This window comes from Piliocolobus tephrosceles, chromosome 8 (assembly GCF_002776525.5).
Source record: "Piliocolobus tephrosceles isolate RC106 chromosome 8, ASM277652v3, whole genome shotgun sequence".
NCBI lineage: Eukaryota > Metazoa > Chordata > Mammalia > Primates > Cercopithecidae > Piliocolobus > Piliocolobus tephrosceles.
The window spans coordinates 58,698,790-58,722,199 of NC_045441.1; the positions used below are offsets into that span (position 1 = coordinate 58,698,790).

General features: G+C 39.0%; 1 protein-coding gene across 1 annotated transcript in view; it reads left to right on the plus strand.

Moving 5' to 3' along the window:
• The window catches only part of RAPGEF5 (Rap guanine nucleotide exchange factor 5), a 236,100-nt gene that overhangs the window by 123,864 nt on the left and 88,826 nt on the right, over positions 1-23,410 (plus strand). The window contains exons 8-9 of the mRNA XM_023216015.2: positions 1,122-1,195; positions 13,475-13,600. Of these exons, the coding sequence (XP_023071783.2) occupies positions 1,122-1,195; positions 13,475-13,600 (200 nt within the window). The remainder of the gene's footprint in view (positions 1-1,121; positions 1,196-13,474; positions 13,601-23,410) is intronic.

Sequence of the window (23,410 nt, forward strand, 5' to 3'; positions counted from 1 at the left end):
TCCCTGATCTGAGTCATTGTCATCTGCAGGCAACATTACAGCAACTAATGTCTCCCTGCTTCTGCTCTTGTTTCTCTCAAGTCTGTTCTCCACAAAGAAGCAAAAAAGAACTTTTGAAAATATACATCAAATCATGCACTTCCCAATTTAAAATTCTTTTGTGGTTCCCCATGTTCTTAGGCTTAGATCTGAATTTATTGTGGTCTCTACTCTCTCCAGGCTTGTTGAATGTCACATCTCCTGCTATGGACATAAGAGCTGCTCTGTAAATATTTGTGAAAATGGAAGAACAAATTATCTAAAGAGAAAAGTAATCCAGTCATTATGCGTGGATCAGTTATGTAAAATACATTTTGGTGTTGAATGTCAGTGTGAAATTGGACATTTGGAGGAAGCTAGAGAGTTCGGAGAAGCCCTTCAGTGATGAGCAGGAGAAGTTCAGACACCATGAGATAAGCAATACATAAGCCAAAGTCTGGCACTTGTTGTTTTTATATTTTTTGAGACTAATTATTTTAGCATTGTGCCCAAGCTGGATTGGATTAGTGAGAGGCTAGAGTCAGGGGCTTTGTGTAAGAGGTAATTGTACCAATGAAGAAAGGGTGATAAGGGCTTGGATAGGGTGATGCTGGGAAGGGAGAGATGGATTCAGGACTCCATGGTATGGAATTTTGTGGAACAATGCACTGCGCAACCCAGATATAAAATACTGTGCTTCCTTTATTATATGACATTTAAACTGCGAACCAGAAAGCCACGTTAAAAAATATATATGGCTGTTCTCACATGAAATGAATAGAAGTCTTCATCTTATATGCCCAACTGCCCTTTTGGTAAAGTACAATACTGATATGATGATGTCTGGATGGGTTTAGGTGAAGAACAGAATTAAGATTGAATTTTCTCACTGCCATTGATTTAATGCATGAGATAATATGCATGAGAAATACCCAGTGCTATTAGCTAACTTCGCATTTGATTAACAAAAAATAGTGCCATTATTTACATTTCGTGAATCTAACATTTTTTCCCGCTAAATTGCGATCTGAAAGAAAATTATCTGAAGCATTTTTTCTTTGATGATATATTTGTTTAATAGTGTTCTTTTTTTTTCTTTTAAGCAATTGAACAAGATGAAGAAAACAATGACAAACATGTAGCTGTAACAGAAGCCGAAAGTGTTCCAGATTCTCAGGTATGATCAATTCTGTGACAGCCCCTCATCATACCTGAGTGTGTTGAGGGTGGTGAGACAATGCAGGTGTTCAAAACTGATATAGGTTTTACCTTTTATGTTTTGTAAATAGCCACGTTACTGGGAATAAAGTGCTCAGTTTTGATATAAAGATATTCCACACTAAGGGTCCTAAACTGGTAATTATATTTATAATTTGATTTATGGGAGAGGGTCAGATAGACACACTTTACTTCCCAGAGAAAGCAAGGGAAATGAGTGAAGGGCAGACGTTCCCCTGAAGCAGGCAGTGGGGAATGAGCCAGCTGACAGCACCGGCCTGCCAGAGGTTCTGTGCCACCTCCCAGTAGCTAAATCATGGCATGAATATGCTTTAGGTAGCATACCTCCAAATGCTATTGCACCGTAAAAACTTTGGACACTCTAGTGCTGCCAGCTGTTGACTTTACACAACAGTGGAGCATTTAAAAATTCCGACTCAGCCTAGTTGATTCATTTCACTTCACCTTTAAGGTTACAAATCTGTTGATTCTGGTCAGACGAATCACATTAACTTTTTCAGTAAAGGTTGCTTGGACAGTAATGTTTTAACAAAGTCACATTGTTTTGCTGTGGTGATATTAAACATGCAGCAGTCCTCAAGTTCATATTAAAATTATACTGAAGGCTTCCAAGCAAACCTGTGCAGGGATTCCCCAGCTCAGTGTATTTACCACTTTCTCCAAGATTTCTTAAAGTCTTAAATTACTAGTGGGACAAGGGTTTCTAAATTTAAAATATTGTTATTCTTTATTTGTTCTGAACTTATTCTATGGGTAAATGTCTGTTTGAATGCAATTTTATTTCTCAAAAGGATACACAGACCTTACTGTTCAGGATTTTGTGATTTTTATTCAGCAATGGTTATATAACTATATCTACAGGACATACAGAGGGATGAAATCATGAAACCAGTACATAGATAATTAGATCAGGAACAGATTCTACGTAGGTTTGGAAGTTGAATTAAGTTCACTGGGCAGCATGACATCATTATAAGTGTTATAGGCCTAAGCTGGGTAGGAAGGCAGGCACTTGTCACCTCCTCTGGTGGTATGTAAGAAAACTTGATCTGCTACCATAGTGGAAACACCAGTTTTATTGGTTTAATTCTACAGGCCCATCTATAGAAATTCCCTGGATGGAATAAGTAGTTCAAATCATGCGAGGTGAACTTAAAGAAAACTTAGAATTTTACCATCAGATATGTAGGCAGAATTAGAAATAAAAATGTATGCTTATTGGTGTGTACATATGTGTGTAATTTATATGTACAATTTATTTGATTGATGTATATACATATAATGGCTTGAGCACCTATTTGCCAGGCCCTTCACAGTATTTCAAATTACTTCAATCTTCATTCCAGAGCATATTTTAAGCAAGTTAAGTGGATTCTGATTCCTTCTTCCCCTTACATGATGAAATATGTTACCGTGGGAAATGTACCTCTAGGCTGCTGAAAACTTGGGGTCTATAGAGGGTTAAGATGATCACTAAGCCCAGAGAGACTTGGCCTTGTTGTACACAGGCTTCCCATCTACCAGAGATCTCTCATATGTTAGCTGCTTTTTTCTTACTAAAAATACCTTTTCTGCTTAGGAAACTCCCTGTTTTAATGCTGTCACATGTGGGTGGAGTGGAGAGAGCATTTAGAGTTGGGTTTACATCCCAGCCCTTCTTCCTTAAGGGATGTTCCTTAGTGGCTGTAAACCTGGAAGATCCTGTAGGGCACCTAAGTCTTTGTCCCCATGGTGTCCCCACGATGCTAGGCAGTATCTAGCATGCATGGTTTTCATCTCTGCAAAATGGAGATATTATAAGCTTCTCATGAGGTCGAAATGAAGCAACATAAAAGGCTTCTGGCAATCCTGGCACATAGGAGAGTTTCAATAAATGTTGGGCAGCATACTGTAAAGACTAGGGGCGCTGCCTCTGGGGCCACACTGCCTGGGTTCTTTTCCTGACTCTGGCACAGTAACCTTGGGGGAGTAACAGGCACAGTGGCTCACCCCTGTAATCCCAGCACTTTGGGAGGCCAAGGCGGGCGGATCATGAAGTCAGGAGTTTGAGACCAGCCTGGACAACATGATGAAACCCTGTCTCTACTGGGAAAAAAAAAAATTACCTGGGCATGGTAGCGGGCACCTATAATCCCAGCTACTAGGGAGACTGAAGCAGGAGAATCATTTGAACCCGGGAGGCGGAGGTTTCAGTGAGCCGAAATTGTGCCATTGCCCTCCAGCTGGGTGACAGGGTGAGACTCCGTCTCAAAAAAAAACAAAAAACAAAAAAACCTTGGGCAAGTTAACTCTCTTGTGCTCCTATCCTCCTTTTCTGTAATAATACTGGGAGCAGTATTATTACACTTAACAATAACATTTGGGCAGCACTTCATATATATTAGACCCTCTAAGGCTCTTTGTTTTTATTAATGTATTTAAACCTCACAGCAAACCCTCCAGGATAGGTAGTTTAATTACCACCACTTTATAGATGTGCCGGTAAGGCATGGGGTCAGGTCTCAAACCAGGGCAGTCTGGTGCTGATGTCCTTGCTTTAAACAGCTGTGCAGACTGCCTTTCTAACCTTTGTAAAATGGAAATAATTGTTAGATTGTTCTGAAGATTGAACGACTACGTGTGAAGCAGTTAGAACAGCGCCTGACACACAGTAAGCACCCAACAAAGTCAGCCTCTGTCAGTTATTGTCACTCTGACCATCCATCTCATTGCTTTTTGGTTGGAAGTTCTTGTACCTTTGGTTGGAATATTTAAAGTATCTAACTGGGCCAAGTTGCAGCATTACTCTCTGCCAGATGGTATCTTCACAGACACAAAATATTCTAGTCCCTTCACTCTATTATAGGATAAAAGGATTTAAGAATCTTTGTCAAAATGTACTGAAAATTTGTCTGCTTCTAGCTTTTAAGAATTCTAGTGAGATCTTTAATTAGTTATTAATTGATTGATTGATTGATTGATTGAGACAAGGTCTCACTCTGTCACCCAGGCTGGAATGGAGTGGCATGATCATGGCTCACTGCAGCCTCAACCTCCTGGGCTCAAGTGATCCTCCCACCTCAGCCTCTTGAGTAGCTGGAACAACAGGTGCACACCACCATATCTGGCTAATTTTTTGTATTTTTTGTAAAGACAGGGTTTTGCTATGTTGCCCAGGCTGACCTCAAACTCCTGGGCTCAAGCAGTCTGCCCACCTCAGCCTCCCAAGGTACTGAGATTACAGACATGAGCCACCACACTTGGCCTTGAGTAATTTATAATGTGTTGAACTTTGGAAATTCTTGCTTTGTTCCATTAGCCATTGGCCACTGGATTCAGTGACTGTTTTCATTGTCTCCTATCCTCCATTTGAATCAATCATTCTATTATTAAGTGATAATTAATTATAATTAATTATACAAATTAACTGCTAAATATTTGGTAACTAATTTATCAGTAGACTATAACTTTAAAAATATGTATACTAAAAAACTGTCAAAAAAGACTGTCAAAGAAAATTGATTATCCTGTTAAATCTTTTATGTTTGATATTATTTGAGTTTGCTTATTCTCTTTTTTAACTTTTTAATTTTTTTTTTAACTTTGCTGCCCTGCTTACCAGTGTGGTCAAGAATGTATACACAAGTCTGAGCTGTAATTTCTCTTAGGTCAAAACAAGAGAAAATATTGGTGGCCTCCCTACTTTAGTCTGAACGTTAAAGGAATCAAGTATGTGAAATGAATGAACTCCTTACTTTATCAATTATCTAAATTTATAATACTATATATTATGTAAATTTATAACGCTGTATTTTGATTTTAATCAGAAGGGATAATTTTCTAAATACGAAAGATTAAGAAAGTACTTGAGGGGAAGAACAGCATAAATTTCATGTTAGTGTGGTTTCTGTCTTATTCCTGGCTCTCATCATGCTCTGGCAGGATGCAGCATTACACAGTATTTCTATAGGATGGGTCTGTCCATCCTATACAAAGGTGATGTTTTAACACAAGGAATTCCACAAAGGAGTAGGGCCAGAGAAACTGAATGTCCATTGCCTTACCTGGACAGTGAAGGGCTAGGAATTATGAAATGATTTCTAAATCTCCATGATGCCCCAGCATGGTGTTTGAGGCCCATACCAGTGACTCCCTAGGGATTCCTTACCTGCCTTGACCATCACACTTTCAGTTAGGTACATTTCTCACTGTGGATGCTTTGTAGTTCTTTTCCCAATTCTCAAGGGGCATATTCTTCTATCCATAACAGGGAGAGCTTTTTCGTAGTCTAACTTTTTTCTCTGAAGTAATTTGAGAAAATGAATATTTGTTGCCCTAAAATTATTATTATTTTTTGACTGTGAACTGTCTTCTGAATTTTCCTGGAAAAGAATTCTTAATCTTTTCTGTTTTGAAAATAAGGTGCATATGGCCGGTCACGGTGGCTCACACCTGTAATCCCAGCACTTTGGGAGGCCGAGGTGGGCGGATCACAAGGTCAGGAGATCGAGACCATCCTGGCAAACACTGTGAAACCCCCGTCTCTACTAAAAATACAAAAAAATTAGCTGGGCATGGTGGTGGGCGCCTGGAGTCCCAGCTACTCGGGAGGCTGAGGCAGGAGAATGGCATGAACCCAGGAGGTGGAGCTTGCAATGAGTGGAGATTGCGCCACTGCACTCCAGCCTGGGCGACAGAGCAAGACTCCATCTCAAAAAAAAAAAAGAAAGAAAGAAAGAAAATAAGGTGCATACAATAGAATAATATATCATCTAAGCTCATCAGTGTTTTATTCTGTCATTTATATTTCTGTTTAAAATAGCAAAAAAATTATATGAACTTCTAGGCTTAATTTTTAATGAAATTAAGATATTATGTAGTAATTAATAAGAATTTATCTGAACACCCTGAATTTGAACTGAATAGCATTCTATTATTGCAGAAGTGCTTTCATGAAAGGTGGACTCTTTCTTTCTGGTTTCCCTGACCTTGATAAGCAATTTTTGCACGATGTTTTACCTAGGTGTTTTAGAAAAAGTGGTTGTTAAAGTTAAGATAATGCAGAGAATGTTTTAATACAAAGAACTGTGCTTTTGTCCCAGTAAGATGCTCATTTATCATCCCTGTGACTTTTCCCACGGGAATCTTGTCCATGCTTCATTCTGCCATTGAGGGGATGGACCCAACATTTTTATGACTCCATTTATAAAGGAAACAGGTTTTCATTTACATTCATAACATTTCTCTTCTCAAAGGCTGAAAATCCTATGACTAGCTTTAATTATACATTATGGAGATTTTTTTTCAAAACAGACCTTGAAATAAAGCTCTTAAATAACTCTTCTGACAGTTATACATTAATCTTTTATTTTTTCCTGGCTTAGCAGTGTTAGGTAAATTGTTTATAATTAATTTTACATAGAGAAATTCAATAGACCCGGGATGTGAAAGTTTAGATCAAGGACCGTTAGTTATCTTGCTTCTCCTGCCATAACAAAGCTCCCACAATATATTAATAAATTCATGGATTTCTTGAATGAAGTCACTAAATTATGGAGCTCTGAAAGGGACCCTGAGGAACATCTAGTTTGGCATGATGCTTCCACATAGCACTGCCTTATAAATCATCTGGGATATGTGGGCTTAAAGTCTCCCAGTGAATGAAGAAGCATTCATAACCTCCTTGAAAGTCTTTTTTGATAGTTGTTATGTAAGGAATGCTATAGAATTGATTACCTTGTGAAACTGCATCTAGAAGTTATTTGGAAACCAGAAAATCAAAACAGCAATATTCTCTCTTTAATTATAAGATGTGGAATTAAAGAAATAAATTAGTCTGAAGCCCATTTTAAAAAGTAAGAGCATTTTGCCTTTAAAGTACATATTTGCTTCGTGGGCCCAAGTATCTGGTTGTAATGAAAATGTTTCCTCCTGAAAGGAAACTTCATTTTATTTACATATTATTATTATTTTTAGAGAGAGACAGAGTCTCACTCTTTTGCCCAGGCTGGAGTGCATGGGTGTGATCATAGCTCACTGCAGCCTCTAACTCCTGGGCTCAAGCAGTCCTCCCTGTCATGGCCTCCCAAAATACAGGGATTATAAGCATGTGCCACTGCACTTGGCTGAGAGAAAAGTTTATATTTAGGATTCTAATCATATGTGAAAAATGTTTAGAGTTCCTTGAAAAATCATGTTCATACAGAAATCCAAAAAATAGTGAAGACCTCTTAAATTTCCTCTATTTAATTTCAGCCTTTTATTGATGATGCTGTAATCAGCTGATTAAAAAAAACAACAACAACACTGTATTTGGGACCTACAGATAGAAGGACAGACTTTGTCTCCAGATTGAGTCTGTGGGAGCTTAGCTGAGTTGCTTTGGAGCCAGTGCTGGTGAAAGGAGGGAACAGGCTCCCCGTGGTGATGAGTTAGTTATAGCTGCCCAGTACTCTCAACTGTGTCCCACCACTGCCTGGGCCTCCATTCACCACATGCTGTCTTTTGTATGGGAGGGCCATACTGGGGAGCAGAGCAAGATCAGGGCTAAATCCATCACACCACTGATTAAATCACAGAACAGGTTTCCAGGTTGGCATTTTGGAGGGTTATTAGCATCCTCCCTCCACTGCCAGGACAGTATAGTAAATACTGTGCAGATGAAATGGAAGGAGAGATAAGAAATCCTCGCTGGTTGATGTACATGAATTTTTTAGATAATAGAAACGTATTTAAGTGTCAAAACATTTAAAGAATGTTTATTTGTAGGTAGAAATTGCCCCAATTTCCCTGCCTTCATAGTTATTTTATAATACCATTGAAACTTTTTTACCCTCCTTAGTGTAGATTAAAAGAGCATCTTAATGATAGGCCCATATATTTACCATTGTCTCAGATTATGGACTGCATTAAAATCCTGACAAACAGAAATCTGCCCTAAGGAGGATGGCTAGGAGCATAAAAGGATCTAAAAATAAAATCAAGTGGGCCTTTAGTAGTGCTTGGCAGTCTTTATTCTACTTCCCTTGCCCAGTTTCCCCTTCTCTTAGGCCAGGAGTTGACAAACCACAGCCTACTGCTTGTTTTTATAAATAAAATGTCATTGGAATGTAGCTGTGCTCATTCATTTATGTATTATCTCTTGGAGAATTGGGCAGTTGCAACAGATACCCCATGACCTACAAAGCCTAGAATATTTACTGTCTGGCCCTTTACACAATGGTTTCACAGTGCTTGTAACCTGAATGACTATTAACATGCCTTCTTTTCTTATGCCTCCAGCAGCATCTCCCCACAATTTCTTTTTTTCAGATAATAACTCGCTTCTTATTTTTCTGGGAAATAGAAGCCTTCAGAAAGGAATTTCTGCATGTCCCTACCACCAAATATGCCAACGTACCTGCATATTTACCCCTGTATTTCACTGTCTCTCCTGTTTCACTGGATGAAATATTTATATTCATATTTCTTTCTGAGAGTAGATCTTTATCTTCTCTTTCCTACTCAAGAACCTTACTCTTGAAAATGCCCCCTTCTCTCTCCTGCATCATCAAATTTTGCTCTCTACTGGAATTCTAATAAAGGTAAACATCCCAGAATAGCCCTCATGTTAAAGCAAATAAGCAAGCGAAACTCTCTTCAAGGACAGTTTTCAGCTAGTGCCTCATTTCTTGTCACAAATCTCTTTGGAAGAGTTGTGTCCTATTTACTGTTGAACCCGTGCTATTAAAGCTTTTGTCGCTATCAGTTCAAACAGAAATTGCTCCCCTCAAAGTTACCAATTACTTTTGTCAAATTCAGCATCAGTTATTTTGGGCCCATCTTGTTTGACGTTTCAGCAACATTTGATAGAGTTTTTCATTCCTTCCTCCTTGAAACAGCTTCACTACTCTCCAGATTCTCTTCTTGGAGCCACTCCTCCTCAGTCTCCTTTTCTGATCGATTACTCCTCATCTTCCCAGTATCGAAACACTAGACTCCTGGATTTACACCATTCCTGGATTTACACCATTCCATTGGTAAAACCAGAGGAATACCATCTGTACTCTGATGACTCTGGAATTCGTATCTTCAGCCTGGACTTCCCCTGAACCTCCAGACTTCCAACCCAGCAATTCCACTTGGATGTCAAATAGCCATTTTCCTTCCCACACCAACCCCTGCATCCCCCATGACAACTCCATCCTTCCAGTTACTCCGGCCAAATATTTTGGAGACTCCCAAACAGCAAAATCTGCTGGCTCTACCTTTGAAATATCTCCAGTGGTTAGAACCACATGTACCATCTTCACCACTAGCACAAGTTCCAAGCCATGTCTTATGTGAAAACCAGGCTCCTAACTGGTCTTTTAGCATCAACTAGTTCCCCCAGTCCAACAGAGGATACACAATGATCCTGCTAAAATGTCAATCATATTTTGCCAATTCTCTGTTCAAAACCTTCCAAAGTTCTGTTGTATTCAGAAAAAGAATCCAAACTCCTTATACAGCCTATAAGGAAATTGTGTGTTGGGCTCCTGCATTGCCTCTCAACCAGTGCCACCAGTCTACTGCTTACAGCTCTCTTCTAGCCCTGCTGCTGTCTCTGCCTATCCTTGAGCATGCCAACACACTTGAGCATTAGGGCCCTTGTACTTGCTGTTCCTCTGCCCAAAACACACTTCCTTCTGGATATGCACATCACCTCTTCCTCATTTTCTTTAGGTTACCATTCAGATGTCATTTTACTAGAAAACCCTTCCTTCACATTTTTATGTTAATAATGCCTTCAATTATTTCTCTGTCCCCTTACCCTGCTTCCTTGTTTTTTCTGTCATATATTACCATGCAATATTTCCTATTGGTATGTTACATTATGAATGTATGCTCCATGATGTAAGGAACTTTATTTTTGTTTTTGTTTTGAGATGGACTCTTGCTCTGTTGTCCAGTGCAGTGGTGTGATCTTGGCTCACTGCAACCTCTGCCTCCGGGTTCAAGCAATTCTCCTGCCTCAGCCCCTCTAGTAGCTGGGATTACAGGTGCACACCACCAAGCCTGCCGAATTTTTTGAATTTTTAGTAGACATGGGGTTTCACCATGTTGGCCAGGCTGGTCTCGAACTCCTGACCTCAGGTGATCCACCCTCCTCAGCCTCCCAAAGTGCTGGGATCACAGGCATGAGCCACCATGCCCAGCCAGAACTTTGTTTTTTTTTTTTTTAATGTTCACTACCATATTCTCAGACTTATAGTAGGTTCTTGCTCAAATAAATCCTTTACTCTGTTGAGTGAATGAATGAATAAAATAATTTAGGGAACTAGGGATATTGTATTAGTCTGCTCTCTTGCTGCTAATAAAGACATACCTGAGATTGGGTAATTTATAAAGGAAAGAGGTTTAATTGACTCATAGTTCAGCATGGTTAGGGAGGCCTTACAATCATGGCAAAAGGCGAAGGAAGATCAAAGGCATGTCTTACATGGTGGCAGGCAAGAGAGCTTGTGCAGGGGAGGTCCCCTTCATAACACCATTAGACCTCATGGGACTTATTCACTACCACGAGAACAGCACTGGATAATCCTGCCCCTATGATTAAATCACCTGTTCCTGGTTCCTCCTACAGCATGTGGGGATTATGGGAACTATAATTCAAGATGATATTTGGGAGGGGGACACTGCCAAACCATATCAGATATATATCTGGAGAATATTAAAATGAGAATATTATAAATGTTTGTTATCAGGAGAACCCACTCCTGATGTTTAACATGGGTTCTTTTCTATTTCCTAAGTGTCTCAGGTGGGTTGAGAAATAAAGGGAAAGAGCACAAAAGAGAGAGATTTAAAGCTGGGTGTCCAGTGGAGACATCACATGTCGGCAGGATCCGTGATGTTCCCCGAGCTGTAAAACCAGCAAGTTGTTATTAGTGATTTTCAGAAGGGGAGGGAGTGCACGAATAGGATGTGGGTCACAGAGATCACATACTTTGCAAGGTGATAAAATATCACAAAGCAAATTGAGGCAGGGTGAGATCACAGGACCACCGGATGAGGTGAAATTAAAATTGCTAATGAAGTTTTGGGGCACGCATTGTCATTGATAACATCTTATCAGGAAATAGGGTTTGAGAGCAGATAACCTGTCTGACCACAATTTATTAGATGGGAATTTTCCTTGTCCCAATAAGCCTGGGAGCGCTGTAGGAGACCGGGGCTGATTTCATCCCTTTGGCTTCAACCATAAAAGACAAGACGTCTTAAAAAGGGGCCGTCTATAAACCTACCTTCAGGGCGCATTGTCTTTCTCTGGGATGTTCCTTGCTGAGAAAAAGAATTCAGCGATATTTCTCCTATTTGCTTATGAAAGAGGAGAAATGTAGCTGTGTTCTGTCCGGCTCACCGGTGGCCAGTTCAGTTACCTCTCTTGTTCCCTGAACATCGCTGTTACCCTGTTCTTTTTTTTTTTTTCAAGATGCCCAGATTTCATGTTGTTCAAACACAGGTGCTCTGCAAACAATTTGTGCAGTTGATACAATCACAGGGTCCTGAGGCGACATTCATCCTCCTCAGTTTACAAAGAAGATGATGGGATTAAGAGATTAAAGTAAAGACAGGCATAGGAAATCACAAGGATATTCATTGGAGAAGTGATAGGTGTCCATGAAATCTTTACAATTTATGTTCAGAGATTACAGTAAAGACGGGTGTAAGAAATTATAAAAGTATTAATTTAGGGAACTAATAGATGTCCATGAAATCTTCACAATTTATGTTCTTCTGCCACGGCTTCAGTCGGTCCCTCCGTTCAGGGTCCCTGACTTCCCGCAATAGTTTGTATTGAAATATTTGAAAGATTGTCACATTGTATAAAGAATAGGCCTACTTTCCATTGCTTTAAAAGGCAAAACTAGTCCTCATGGATTGAAGTTAAATGGTTTCAGTTTTGTCTAGTGCGATAAGAGTAAGGGACTTTCCAACAAGCCTGGCTATCCAACAGAGTACAGACTGTCTTAAGATAAACTTAGGTCCCTGTCCAAGGAAACTTTAGAAAGAAACTGAAAAACCACTTGTGAGGATGTTGTAAAAATCTCTGACTTTGGTGGAGGAATTCCACTTGCTGTCCTCTAGGAGTCTGTGATGTGGGCCACTTCAGAAATTTTTTGTTTATTTCCTTCCTAGTTGGACAAACTGCTAGTTAAAGAGACACCACAGCCCCTGGGAATAAAGAGTTAGTCATTGCTTTGCAGGGATGGTTCCATTTCTCTGCTGCCCACTCAACAACATGGGCATCTTTAGCACAAACCATTAAGATCATGAAGTTTGGATTCTTTGCCGGCCCCTTTGCTGTATTTGGTCATGTTATGGAGTATATTCAAATCCTGCAGGTTATGTTGAGGAAAATGGATTCCATAGTTTTGACTGCTCCTGCCAAGTATAACTTTGGATTTCTTTATTAGATCATGTCTTGGTATGTCAGTATGAACCATTTTGGAAAGAATTTGAGCAGAGACACTTCATAATTAGTGTGTTAGAATGAACTTTTTTCTTTTTCCTATTTCAAAGTCTTAGATTCACCTCCTTCTTCCATTATTATTTAGGCACTTTGACCTAATGTAACATATGATGCTTTATGGATCATTTCCAAACCCCAAGGAAGGAAATTTTGAGCTTTCTTTTTCCAATCCCTTATTTTTAGCAAAATATTTCACCATCTTTTATGCACTATTAGTGGTATTTTACTGATGCCCCGTAGTAATTTTCCAATTGTCAAAAAATTTATCTTGTGATCTTCTTGTTAAGGGTTTATTTACATATGGAATAATTTGTTGTGGGTCTAAAGAATTCGGGTGTTGTATACTGTTTTTTTTAGGGCTCTGTATCACTTCGCCCTTTCACCAGTGTGGTTCCTGGCTAACTTTCCCATGAGTTTTTAACCTCTTGCTAGGCTTTGCTTATGTAACAGGAAACAGGCTGTCAGGAACAAACAAACAGGAGCCTATCAGGCGCACACTTAGTAGCAAATGATTTAGTTTGCTCTTAAAGTAGAGTGATATGCAGACTCAACTTTAAGTCTTTTGAGTGCTCCTAGATTGTAATAATGTAACTTCAGTTTTTGAAAGGCAAAATATTTTCCCAAGACCATGATTTAATCCAGGCAGTGGAAAAGATGAGCTTATTATAAGGTGAACTTTGCGGTGGTGTCATGTCCTGGGACTGTGGTTTTAAGTATATCTTCGCTTTCTCTCCAACTCTTAAGGCAGGGGTGATGTGCAAGCTTCAAGAAAGAGATGAAATCGGACGAATTGAACTAGTTCAGAAGCTGGCAAGAGAAAACTATCAGTTTTTGCAGACGGACAAAAAAGAACAGGAGAAGTCTGAACACGTAAGCCTTTTGCCTCTTGGGGATGCAGGTTTGAAGGGGTGGAAAATGTTTCTGCCTGATTGCATGTTTGAATGAAAGACTATTTAATTTTAAATTCTTTAGGTTTTGGGGGTTTTTTCCCCCCAAGAGCATCCTCCTTAGTAAAAATGACAGCGCTCATAGTTCTAAGCAAGTGGCTTATGACACTGGATTTATAAGAGACTCTTCTCATAAGTAAATTATGTAGAAATATGAGAATACATTTAAGCAAATATGAATCCTTATCTATTTATGATCCTGCTTGGGTGGCTTTCAAGTTTGATTTTGGAAGTTTTGCCTTATCGTATAGTTTGTAGAATATGAATTTTGAAAAAACATTTCGACATATTTTTATGTTTAGTACAGAGGTGGATCTAGTTGCCAAATGAATGTGTCCTAAGTCACTAGAAATAGCTAAAAACACAAAAACAGATTATAGATGCTCTCACCAAGTGGGAGGGTCAGAAGGGAGTTTTCCCAGTATCTTATGAAGGCTTGTGTTCCAACAAGAGTTATATTGTTTGAATACAGTTAAAACTGGAGGAAAGGGACGTTCCGCTTGGTCCTCCTGAAAGCAGTTATTCAGATTGAGCCTTAGAACTGAGAATGCTGCCATCATGCTGAGAAGACAATGGGACCACTTTCTTGTGCCACACATTGTTATCTGTTGACTTGGTTGTTGTTGGTTGTAAGACTTCACTCTCAGTGCTGCACTGTCCAGGATTGCTCATGAAGGGGAACATTCCTCTGTGCTTATACGTGTGTCATTCTCTGACTTTTGTTTTTCCTTGAGATTTTATTTCAGCCCTTTCCAGGGGGGAAAACATTGCTTCATGCTTTTTCTGCTCCAAGTCTATTAATACAAATGGCAGGGTTTTACTGAGAAGGAGAGGAGATAAGATGCTCAAGGCTGGCTGGCTGCTTAATTTAATAACACAGCACTTCTCTAACAGTGAGATGTCGAATTGTAACAGTTGGTGTCTCAAGAAAGAGAATAATTAGGCAGTTTCAAAGCTTTGTGATTGAACTGTTTCAGAGGTGACTATTGACTTTAAGTGTGGATATAGGTCTCAGGCAACCTTCATTTTGCTTGGAACTATTGAAAAATTTAGCACCTTTTTCAAGTTGTTAAAAGCACCCTGAAGTTTGACTATATCATAGACTGACTCCTAACCTCTGCTGTGTCCTTAGGATATTTGAATATCCTAGTGTGCAGCTTAAATTTTTCAAAAAATTTCCTCTTGATTCATTTTAATTAGATGAGCAACAGTTTTCATATGCCATATTTTATTGATTTCAAGATGCACATTTTCCCCACAGTAGTCTTAACAATCGATGATATGAAAACATGTCATAGTTTAATTGTGAGCATTTCTCTTTCCTTATAGTTCTTAAAATGAATTCTGTATCTTACAACTGATTGCAAATTAGGTGCAGTAAGCCAGTAACAACTTCAGGTATGGTAAGATCTTTCAAAAATCAAACAGTAGAACAGTAGGGTACCACTTCACCAAAGTTAGAAATCATAAGCTTTAGTCTTGTGATTAAGGCTTATGACAAAACAACTTTGCACTTATTAAGAAGATACCTGTGTGTTGTCTTTGTTGTATATTTAGTTCAGTCCAGAATATTATAAGTAGTCACAGCCAATGAGATTATAATACTCTTCAAATCTGTAACTATAGAAATCTACACTTGGGGCTGATCATTGTAAAGGCTTTTAACATGAGGCAGAAATTTAATGATTGAAGATTTGCAGCTTTGCTATGGTTATATGCTCTGTAACCTTTAAACCTTCACTTCATTTGTAAAATAGACACTAACATTTTTTACTTCTTGTGTGACTGTTATATAATGGGTGCATTAACAACTCTGAAACGTTTTTGTTTCTGAGACGAAAGATGCTGTGTAATACTGGAATTACAACTTTTTCTATATAGACGTTCCTGTGAAGCTTAAAATAAGGAAAGGAATATTAGGGATCTTTCTTTCTAGTGATAACTATAAACGAAGCCATTCTGTCATCTCCCTTCTGCAGGATGACACCAGTGGAATCTCTCAACTCTCCAAACTGATATTGATGTAGCACTCCTCTAAGCGAATTATTTGATACTAGATGCTTACACTTTTTGCAGTAATTTATTAGGAATAAAAACCACCTGCTAATTCACTTCAATCTTATGTCTGGGGCATTTGATGTGCCTGTACCTTTGCTTACCCCTTAAGCTCACAGTGTTCGTGAAGGTAGTGCAGCGTTTTCATTTTTCCTGTCCTCGCTTTCTTTACAATAGCAGTCGTCTGCTCTTCATAGAAACTCAGTTCCGACACACAGCATGGACAGAGGAAACTGCAGTTTACTTAACGTAAACCTAGGTCTGCAGTTTCCTCTTCTTGTTATAACAATAATGACCAAACCCTGAAGTTACATATAGATTTCCTTTCTTTTATAATTTTAAAATGCTTCATCGACCTCATTCACCATTCCTGGGCCAAAGCTAGTTAAGTAGACCGTGATAAAATTTGAGTTAGAACCCAAGTTGCCTATTGAGTCATCCTTTTGACTAACCTTCATTACTTTTCCAGTTCTAGAATGCCACATAGATGCCAAAGAGAGGGCTAATTTGCAGCACTACTGCATGGGGAAAGACATAAATTTGACAGAATAAAGCCTTTGTTGCTGGTACATCTTATTACAAATTGAAGGGGATTACAGCTTTCTTAGTAGGCATTTCTAATATTTTCTTAACTGCTAAATGCTGTGATTATAAATGCATGCCATTAGAGAAATGCTTCACTCTGTGCTTTTGCCGAGGTGTTTCTGAAATTGAAAAAGTTAAATGTATAATTATCGCAGGCTTCTCAGGAAGCACTCCATTTTTCTATTTTCTATTAACTAGCTGTAGGCGCAATTAGCAAGCACTCATTCCTATGTGTTGAAAATTATTATGGAAGGACTTTCAGAAGGGGAAAGAAATTGGCTGTGTCTTCTAAACATTATGATAGTAGAGTTAACATTGAGCTGTTGGTTCTTTAAAGAAATTATCTCTTGTGTAGGCATTGTATTTCCTAGCCTCAATTGTGTGACTGTGCCAATAGAGGAAGGGACATGTATTATCAGATGGGGACTTTTGAGCTTGACCCTGAAGAATGACTAATGGTCATAGAAGAAGGCAGGGGACAGCATTCCAGGCAGAGGGACCCACAGGAAGACACATAACTGCAGTCCTGGTGATTCCTAGGGAATGGAGAGGGGTGGGCTGGGAGTCAGCCTAAATTCCATTATGAAAGACTGGTAAGCTACCCTAACGAGCTTAAACTTGCCTTTTGGCAAAGGAAAGCCATCAAATAAGGGAAGTGGCATGATCAGATGTGGCCTTGGTACGATCTCTCTGGGATTGCTTTAGAGGAATAATTGAGTGAAGAAGAGGGAAATGTTGGAAAGCTACTGTAGTGAGTCAGGTAAGAGGTGCTAGCCTGAACTGGGGCAGTGACCATAAGAACGGGGGAGGGAGTAAATGTGGAAAGTCATTTACACAGTAAAATTGACAGAATTCAGGGACTGGTAATGGGGGGTGTGCATGCTGTTTTATAGTAAGCAATTTTGAAAGATTCTTTGGTATAGTGGCAGACATAAGAATGTTCTGTTTCTTACCACCTTTGCCAGAAAGCTACATAAGCCATTTACCTTACTTTGTTTGCCTACAGTTTGCTTCAGGTGGCTGAGTTGTTCGTATTATCTCACTGACAAATTGTTAGGTGGGGTTCTGGCAAACACTATGGGGACAACACAAACTTTTCATTCCAGAACCCTTTGAAAATACCTTAAACAGAGAGAATCTCTGGTAGCTCCCAAATAAACTGACACATTTGGCCAGAGCTTTGGCATTTGCTGCAATATGTGTGCCTTCCTGAGAATTAACTGGGATTTTAGGGTTGCTCTCCTGATCTGTGTAGTCTGAGTTGGTGTTACTATACTTCTATTCTAGAATACTCTCTGTCATCCATTTATTCGCTAACTTTTGTTTAAGCCGATGTTGTAGAGGAGCCAGACTAACTATGGTGGCTCCTGCCCTCAAGAAGTATAGTCTAGTTGTGGAGAAAAAATATCCACACAAATGGCTGTGATACAAGGAAGCAGTGAAGAGAATCCCAAGAGAGATACATAGGAGTCTGAAGAAGAATTTATACCTGAGGAAGCAGGATTCTTATATAGGGCAGAAGTAGAGTTTGACCTGGACCTTCAATTAGGTTTTGGGTTGGATTTAAAGAATCCACATTGAAGAAAAGTATTCCTAGTGGGAAGACTAGCATTAGAAAATGCACAGAGATACCAACATATTAGATGCTTTTTGGAACTCTGAAATGATTTCATGTTGCCGGAATACCAAGAGTTGCGGGTGTGGGAGGGGAGGCAGGAGAAGGAAGATTTCATGAGAAATGAGACTGGGACCAGACTGTGGAGGATTTTGAGGGCTGAGAAGTTTTACTTCATTCTAAAAATAATGAGGACCGACTGAGCATTTGGTTTTCTAACTTTTCCTAAGGAGGATGGTTGAGGCAGGGCCTTCATGAGATAAATTATATTATTTCAGTCTGACGGAATAGTGACTGAATAGTGAGGGAGCTGAAGAGTGATTAAGCAGACTTGGGCCAAGAGTGAATTCAAGTCTGATTGCCTCTGGAGGGTGTCTTCCTTCAGCCTTCATCACTGGAGTGAGGACTGATAGGTGGCCCGGAAACCAACGTAACCGGAACCACAGCAGTCCTGTGAAAGAGGGGATGCACTCAGAGGGCAGCCCTGGAGGACAGAGACAGAAAGAATACGTAGGGAGGGATGGGGGGTGGGGGGCAGGGATGCAGAAAAAGAAAAGGTGCTTGCCCAGTTGTTACTTAGATTTGAAAAGCTTATAAACTCTTCAAAGTTTATTTTCAGCAAAATAGTTACATCAAAGTATGTGTCTAGATGGATGTGGGTCCTATTTTCAGGACCATAGCTGCACTGTTTACCAGAAAACTGAGCCTGTATTTTTCCTGAAATGTAGTTTATGCTTTGTAGTGTATTAAATTGTAGATTAGAAATACCGACAATAGCTCCTAAACTGACTTCCTGACTTCCAACTGTAGAAATGAGCAGTATCTGTAAAATGTATGTGAAAACCTTGTTCAGCAATACTTTCCCTAGGGATCCTGTCTGTATCCCTCCCTTGCCCCACCCCATTTTCTTCTGTTCTTTGTTAAGTCTGGGGACCCACCCTACTTCCTTCCCCTTTTCTAATTCACTCATGAAATATGGATGGGTGGGAAGGGGATTTTGCACACTCTGAAACTGCATCTTGGCACAGTCTGCTGCCAGGGTAGGGTCTCTATCACTCAGCCTCAACCGGAATTTCCTTTTCCCTGTTTCCTGCAGCCTCATCCTGGAATTCTGCCTACGTCAAAGGGTTCCTTGTTTAAGGATTACAAGGGGAGAAGTGGTTTGGAGTATTCTGGCTGCTGTCACGCTTATTTTACATATTAAAAGTTGGTCTCTACCTTTTTCCAACTTTCATTTTGTCTGTATTTTTTAAGCAGTTAAATAAATATAAGGTGAAAATCTTCTTTTTACGCTATATGAATTACTAAAAGGAAAAGAGGTTTTATCATTGTTTTCAAACTTATAATTATACATCTAGGTGAGTAAAGTTTCAAGGAATCCCCAGCATTATTTGAAGTTTATCAGTATTTAGTTTAACCAAGAAACTACTTACTAAAGAGAAGTAGAACTTTGTGACACTATTGTAATAGAATTGAAACTCAGAACTAGGGTATAATAGGCAATTCATAATACATTAAGTTGCCTCATTATAAACTGAGAAATCACCTCATTGAAACCAGTTTATTTTTCTTAATAACAAAATCCTGACTTTGTGTTGGGTTGGTATTAAAGTATGGAATTAGGCTTCCTGGAGTGAGTTATTATAGTACATTTTTAATAGGGAATAATATGGCCACAGAGTAACAAAAAAGTAGAATTAGTTAGTTCTTGCCTCCAAGAAGTTTACAGTCTAGATGGGGAAAGAATTTCTACATGGAAAACAGTTAACCATTCAAGACAGCATTTAATGAAGTGTCTAAATAAGACATTTAGAGGAAAGTAAAATCTGGCAAACACATTTCACAACTGCAGCAAACCATGCTCTTCTCATTTACTTAGGAACAAGGTTTATAAGTTTGGTTCACTCTGTGTGCTCTTTAAATTCTAGCTTTTCCTCCAGAAAAATAGCAGTTAACTGCCAGTGGAAGTCAGTGGTGTGCTCCTGCTGTGTGGTGGAGCCATCTGCTCATTAGCTGTATTTTTGGGTTCTCACAAGAAGCCCACTGCAAGTCCTAACATTTAAAAAAAATTAGTTTGAGCATTTTTGGAGAGGAATTTGTCATTATGCTATTTTTTTTAAAGTGCTCAAGTTTATTTTAAAAGGCCCAATTAAGAACATTGATACTGACTGGCTCAGTTCGTTTGATTTATCAAACTCATGTTATCAAAGGGTCTTTTTATTCTCTGCTGTACAGATGCTACTCCTAGCTCTATTAGGTTCTAATTCTTGTAAAATTAAAATAGCCATATCATCTGCAATATGGTTGAAAAATCATTAAACTGAAGATTGAAAAACAGATTATTTGTCATTGTTTTTTGGCCCTCACCCTCCTCCCCCAGTGGTATATCTCACTCCAGACCCCAGGTGACCTTATATTCTTTTCTTCTCTACCCCCAAGAAGGCCTGATCCGCATTAACATAACAGTGTTACTACCATATAGACTGGTGTCTGATCAGGCAACACTAGAAACTTTTGCCAGGCTGGTGTTATTTGGGTTTATAATGAATGCTTTAAGACAAAAAGTTTAGGGGAAGTATGCACAGACGGATGGAGCGTTGTTCATGATAACTGTGTACTACTGAGGTTTAGAAAAATAAAAAGAAGAGATATCAAGAAGTAAAGACACATAGGTAGCAACTTACAGTGTGGCTTGGTTCCCAAAGGACTGCCCTACGACATCTCTGACCTCATGAGCTGATGCTCTGTGAGAAACTCAGAGACTGAATTCACAGTTTACCTGTGTGGTCAACATCCAAGTGCTGTGGAAGCGTTTAACGGGGACCTTGGCTAGTGTAGGGAGTCATGTACATTTACCTGAGAGAAAGACAGAATCTGAAGGGTCAGGAGAGCTATGAAAAGTGAGGAGGGATTGGTATTCCAGGCAGAGGAAAGAACACATGTGATAACATGAGGGCCTGATGTGGAGAAGAGAGCAGCTTTAGAAGCAGAACCAACCAGCTGGAACCTAAGTGTGGACTGTGGATGGGAGAGGTAGGGCCAGGTGAAGAAGGCACAGGAGCTGGAGGATGCAGGACCTGTGGGTTTATGCAAACATTGTGTGCTAAGAGCAATAGCAAGCTCTTGTGTAGAATTTAAGCAAGAGGGAAAAATGATTAGATTTAAATTTTTAACATTCCTCCATTGCAATGTGGGAACAGATTTGAAGGAGGAGAATGGGTCACATTCACTTCTTCAAAGCTTTCTGGTCCCCCTTTCTTCACAGTCCTGTCGATTTCATATTAAGTAGTAACCAGCATACATACAAAGGATTTGCTGTGGGCAGCCCAAGTCAGGGGACTTCAGTTCCAGTGAAGACAGAATGTCCAGTGATAGTTCACTTCTAATTTATTACCTTTTCCCTAAAATACACTGTTATATCACCATTTTTCTTTTAAAAGTTGACTTGGAGTCAGTCCTGTTTTTGTAGAAATGAATTTTGTGCATGCACATAATATGAATATCTTCTGTTAATAAACACCACACAGGCAGATATGTTCACTTTAAATACAACTTACTGTGCTGTATATTTGCCTTATATTGATTCAGCCAAAGTTTGATGATTTCTGAGTCATTCATATACTTTGGTTGCTAAAGATGAGGAAAAGGAATTTATAAAAGATCTCCATGTAGGATGCAAAGAACCTTTTTTTCCTTTTGCAGTGGGAAGTGGGTGGAAAGGAAAAATTCCATCTGGCATCCAGCAGTCCTAAATGTTGTTTTAAGATAGCAAAAATAGAAGATTGCTGAAAATATCATAACAGAACATAACAGACTGTGGGCAAGTGTACAGTACATTTTTTCTAATAAATCATGCTAAATATGCATATTTTACTTACAACATGACCAAGTTCTTGTTTGCTGTTACATAAAAATTTGTCTTTATTTTTTGTAATAAAATTATCTGCTCTGTTTTTGAAGCAAAAAGGATGATTGTTTTGGTCTGAAGAGGTCAATGTTGGCAGTACTTAGGTTTAACTGGAATAGGTTTTGGAATTTTGCAGTTTTCCCCTCTTTTTCCAGCATTTCCCTCCTACATTTAAAAACATGGAGAAATAAGATATGGCATGTATGTTCATTTATTGCACATTTGTACATAAGTGAACAAGGCTCACCATTTTAATAAATCCTTGTAAATGCCCTCTTTGTTCAGGTTCCAGGAATGACTGGGCATGACTGAGGCAAAGTGAGTCAGAGTAAAGGATTAGGGGCACCTCAAGATCCAAGAAACACATAATAGGAGAGAATAATGGTGATAATGAGACAATTAAGATGTCAGAAAGTGGCTTGGAGGTATGGATTCACAAGAAGGCTCAAAAAACTTAATGAGTCATAAAGCATATCTGGGTGACCTCAGAGGTGGGAGTTGGGGTGGAATGTGTCCAGGTAAAATTTTTGCCCTCCATCATCAAAGAGAGGAGAGAGTGGTACTTCATACAGATAGTTCTTAAAACCTTTCATGATCTTGCCTTGGCTGGGATTTATAGAAGTAGAACAAGCTTTATGTTGACACCCCTGTGAATAAAGAATTCTTAACATTCCCCAAATGGCACAATGCATAATCAAATCCCAAGGTGAGTTTTATGGTTGATGGATGCTATCACTTTCTCCCTATTCAGTCAACTTATTGTTATTACAAATTGGGGGTTTGTGATGATGCATTATTTTTCACCATCGATCTGAGTAGTCTGGAGTTTTCCTCTGAGAGTCATAGGCATTAGAAAGAACTTTAGATATCGTGTGTCTCGATGGCTTGGGGAAGGAAATCTTTATTTCTAAAACTGGCACCTGCTAAATAGGATTATAAGCCGTTTTCTCTAAAATGGGCAAAATACATTCTATGACCATTAGTTCTGTTGGAAGTGCATTAGTCCCAAGAAAATGTTAAAACATTTCCACTGATAATATTCTTCTAGTAAAAGTAGATACCTTTTAGCCTCTGTAATCAGAAGCAATTTTGTTAATAACTTATTAACAAATACAACACTTCTTTTGAACTGCTCCTACTCTACCTATTAGCAGTTAGCGCATCGAAAATTAGTGACTCATGAAAGTGGCCACAAACAATTTGGCCACCAAAAAATAAATGGGATCATTCAGTTCTTCTCATTAAACACCCATCTGGAAGTACATGTCTAAAAATTATCTCAGTATTAAAACAACACTCAGGTATAACTCTAAAAACGGGGGACGGGGGAGGGAGAAGGATAATTGAAGTTACAGACATAATACTGTCCTCTCTAATAATATGTATGAGTGGAATTTTAAAAGATATGTGCTTTAAACTGTACGAAATGGAGACCTGAGAGCACATACAGCCCAAGTTGGTATTGATTTATACCCACAGGTTTGTGACTAAAGGGTAAGCCAAGAAAGGGATGAAAGGAAGATCTTGAGCCTGAACAAAGCCAACTTCTGCCTATTCCTTAAAATCTGAGA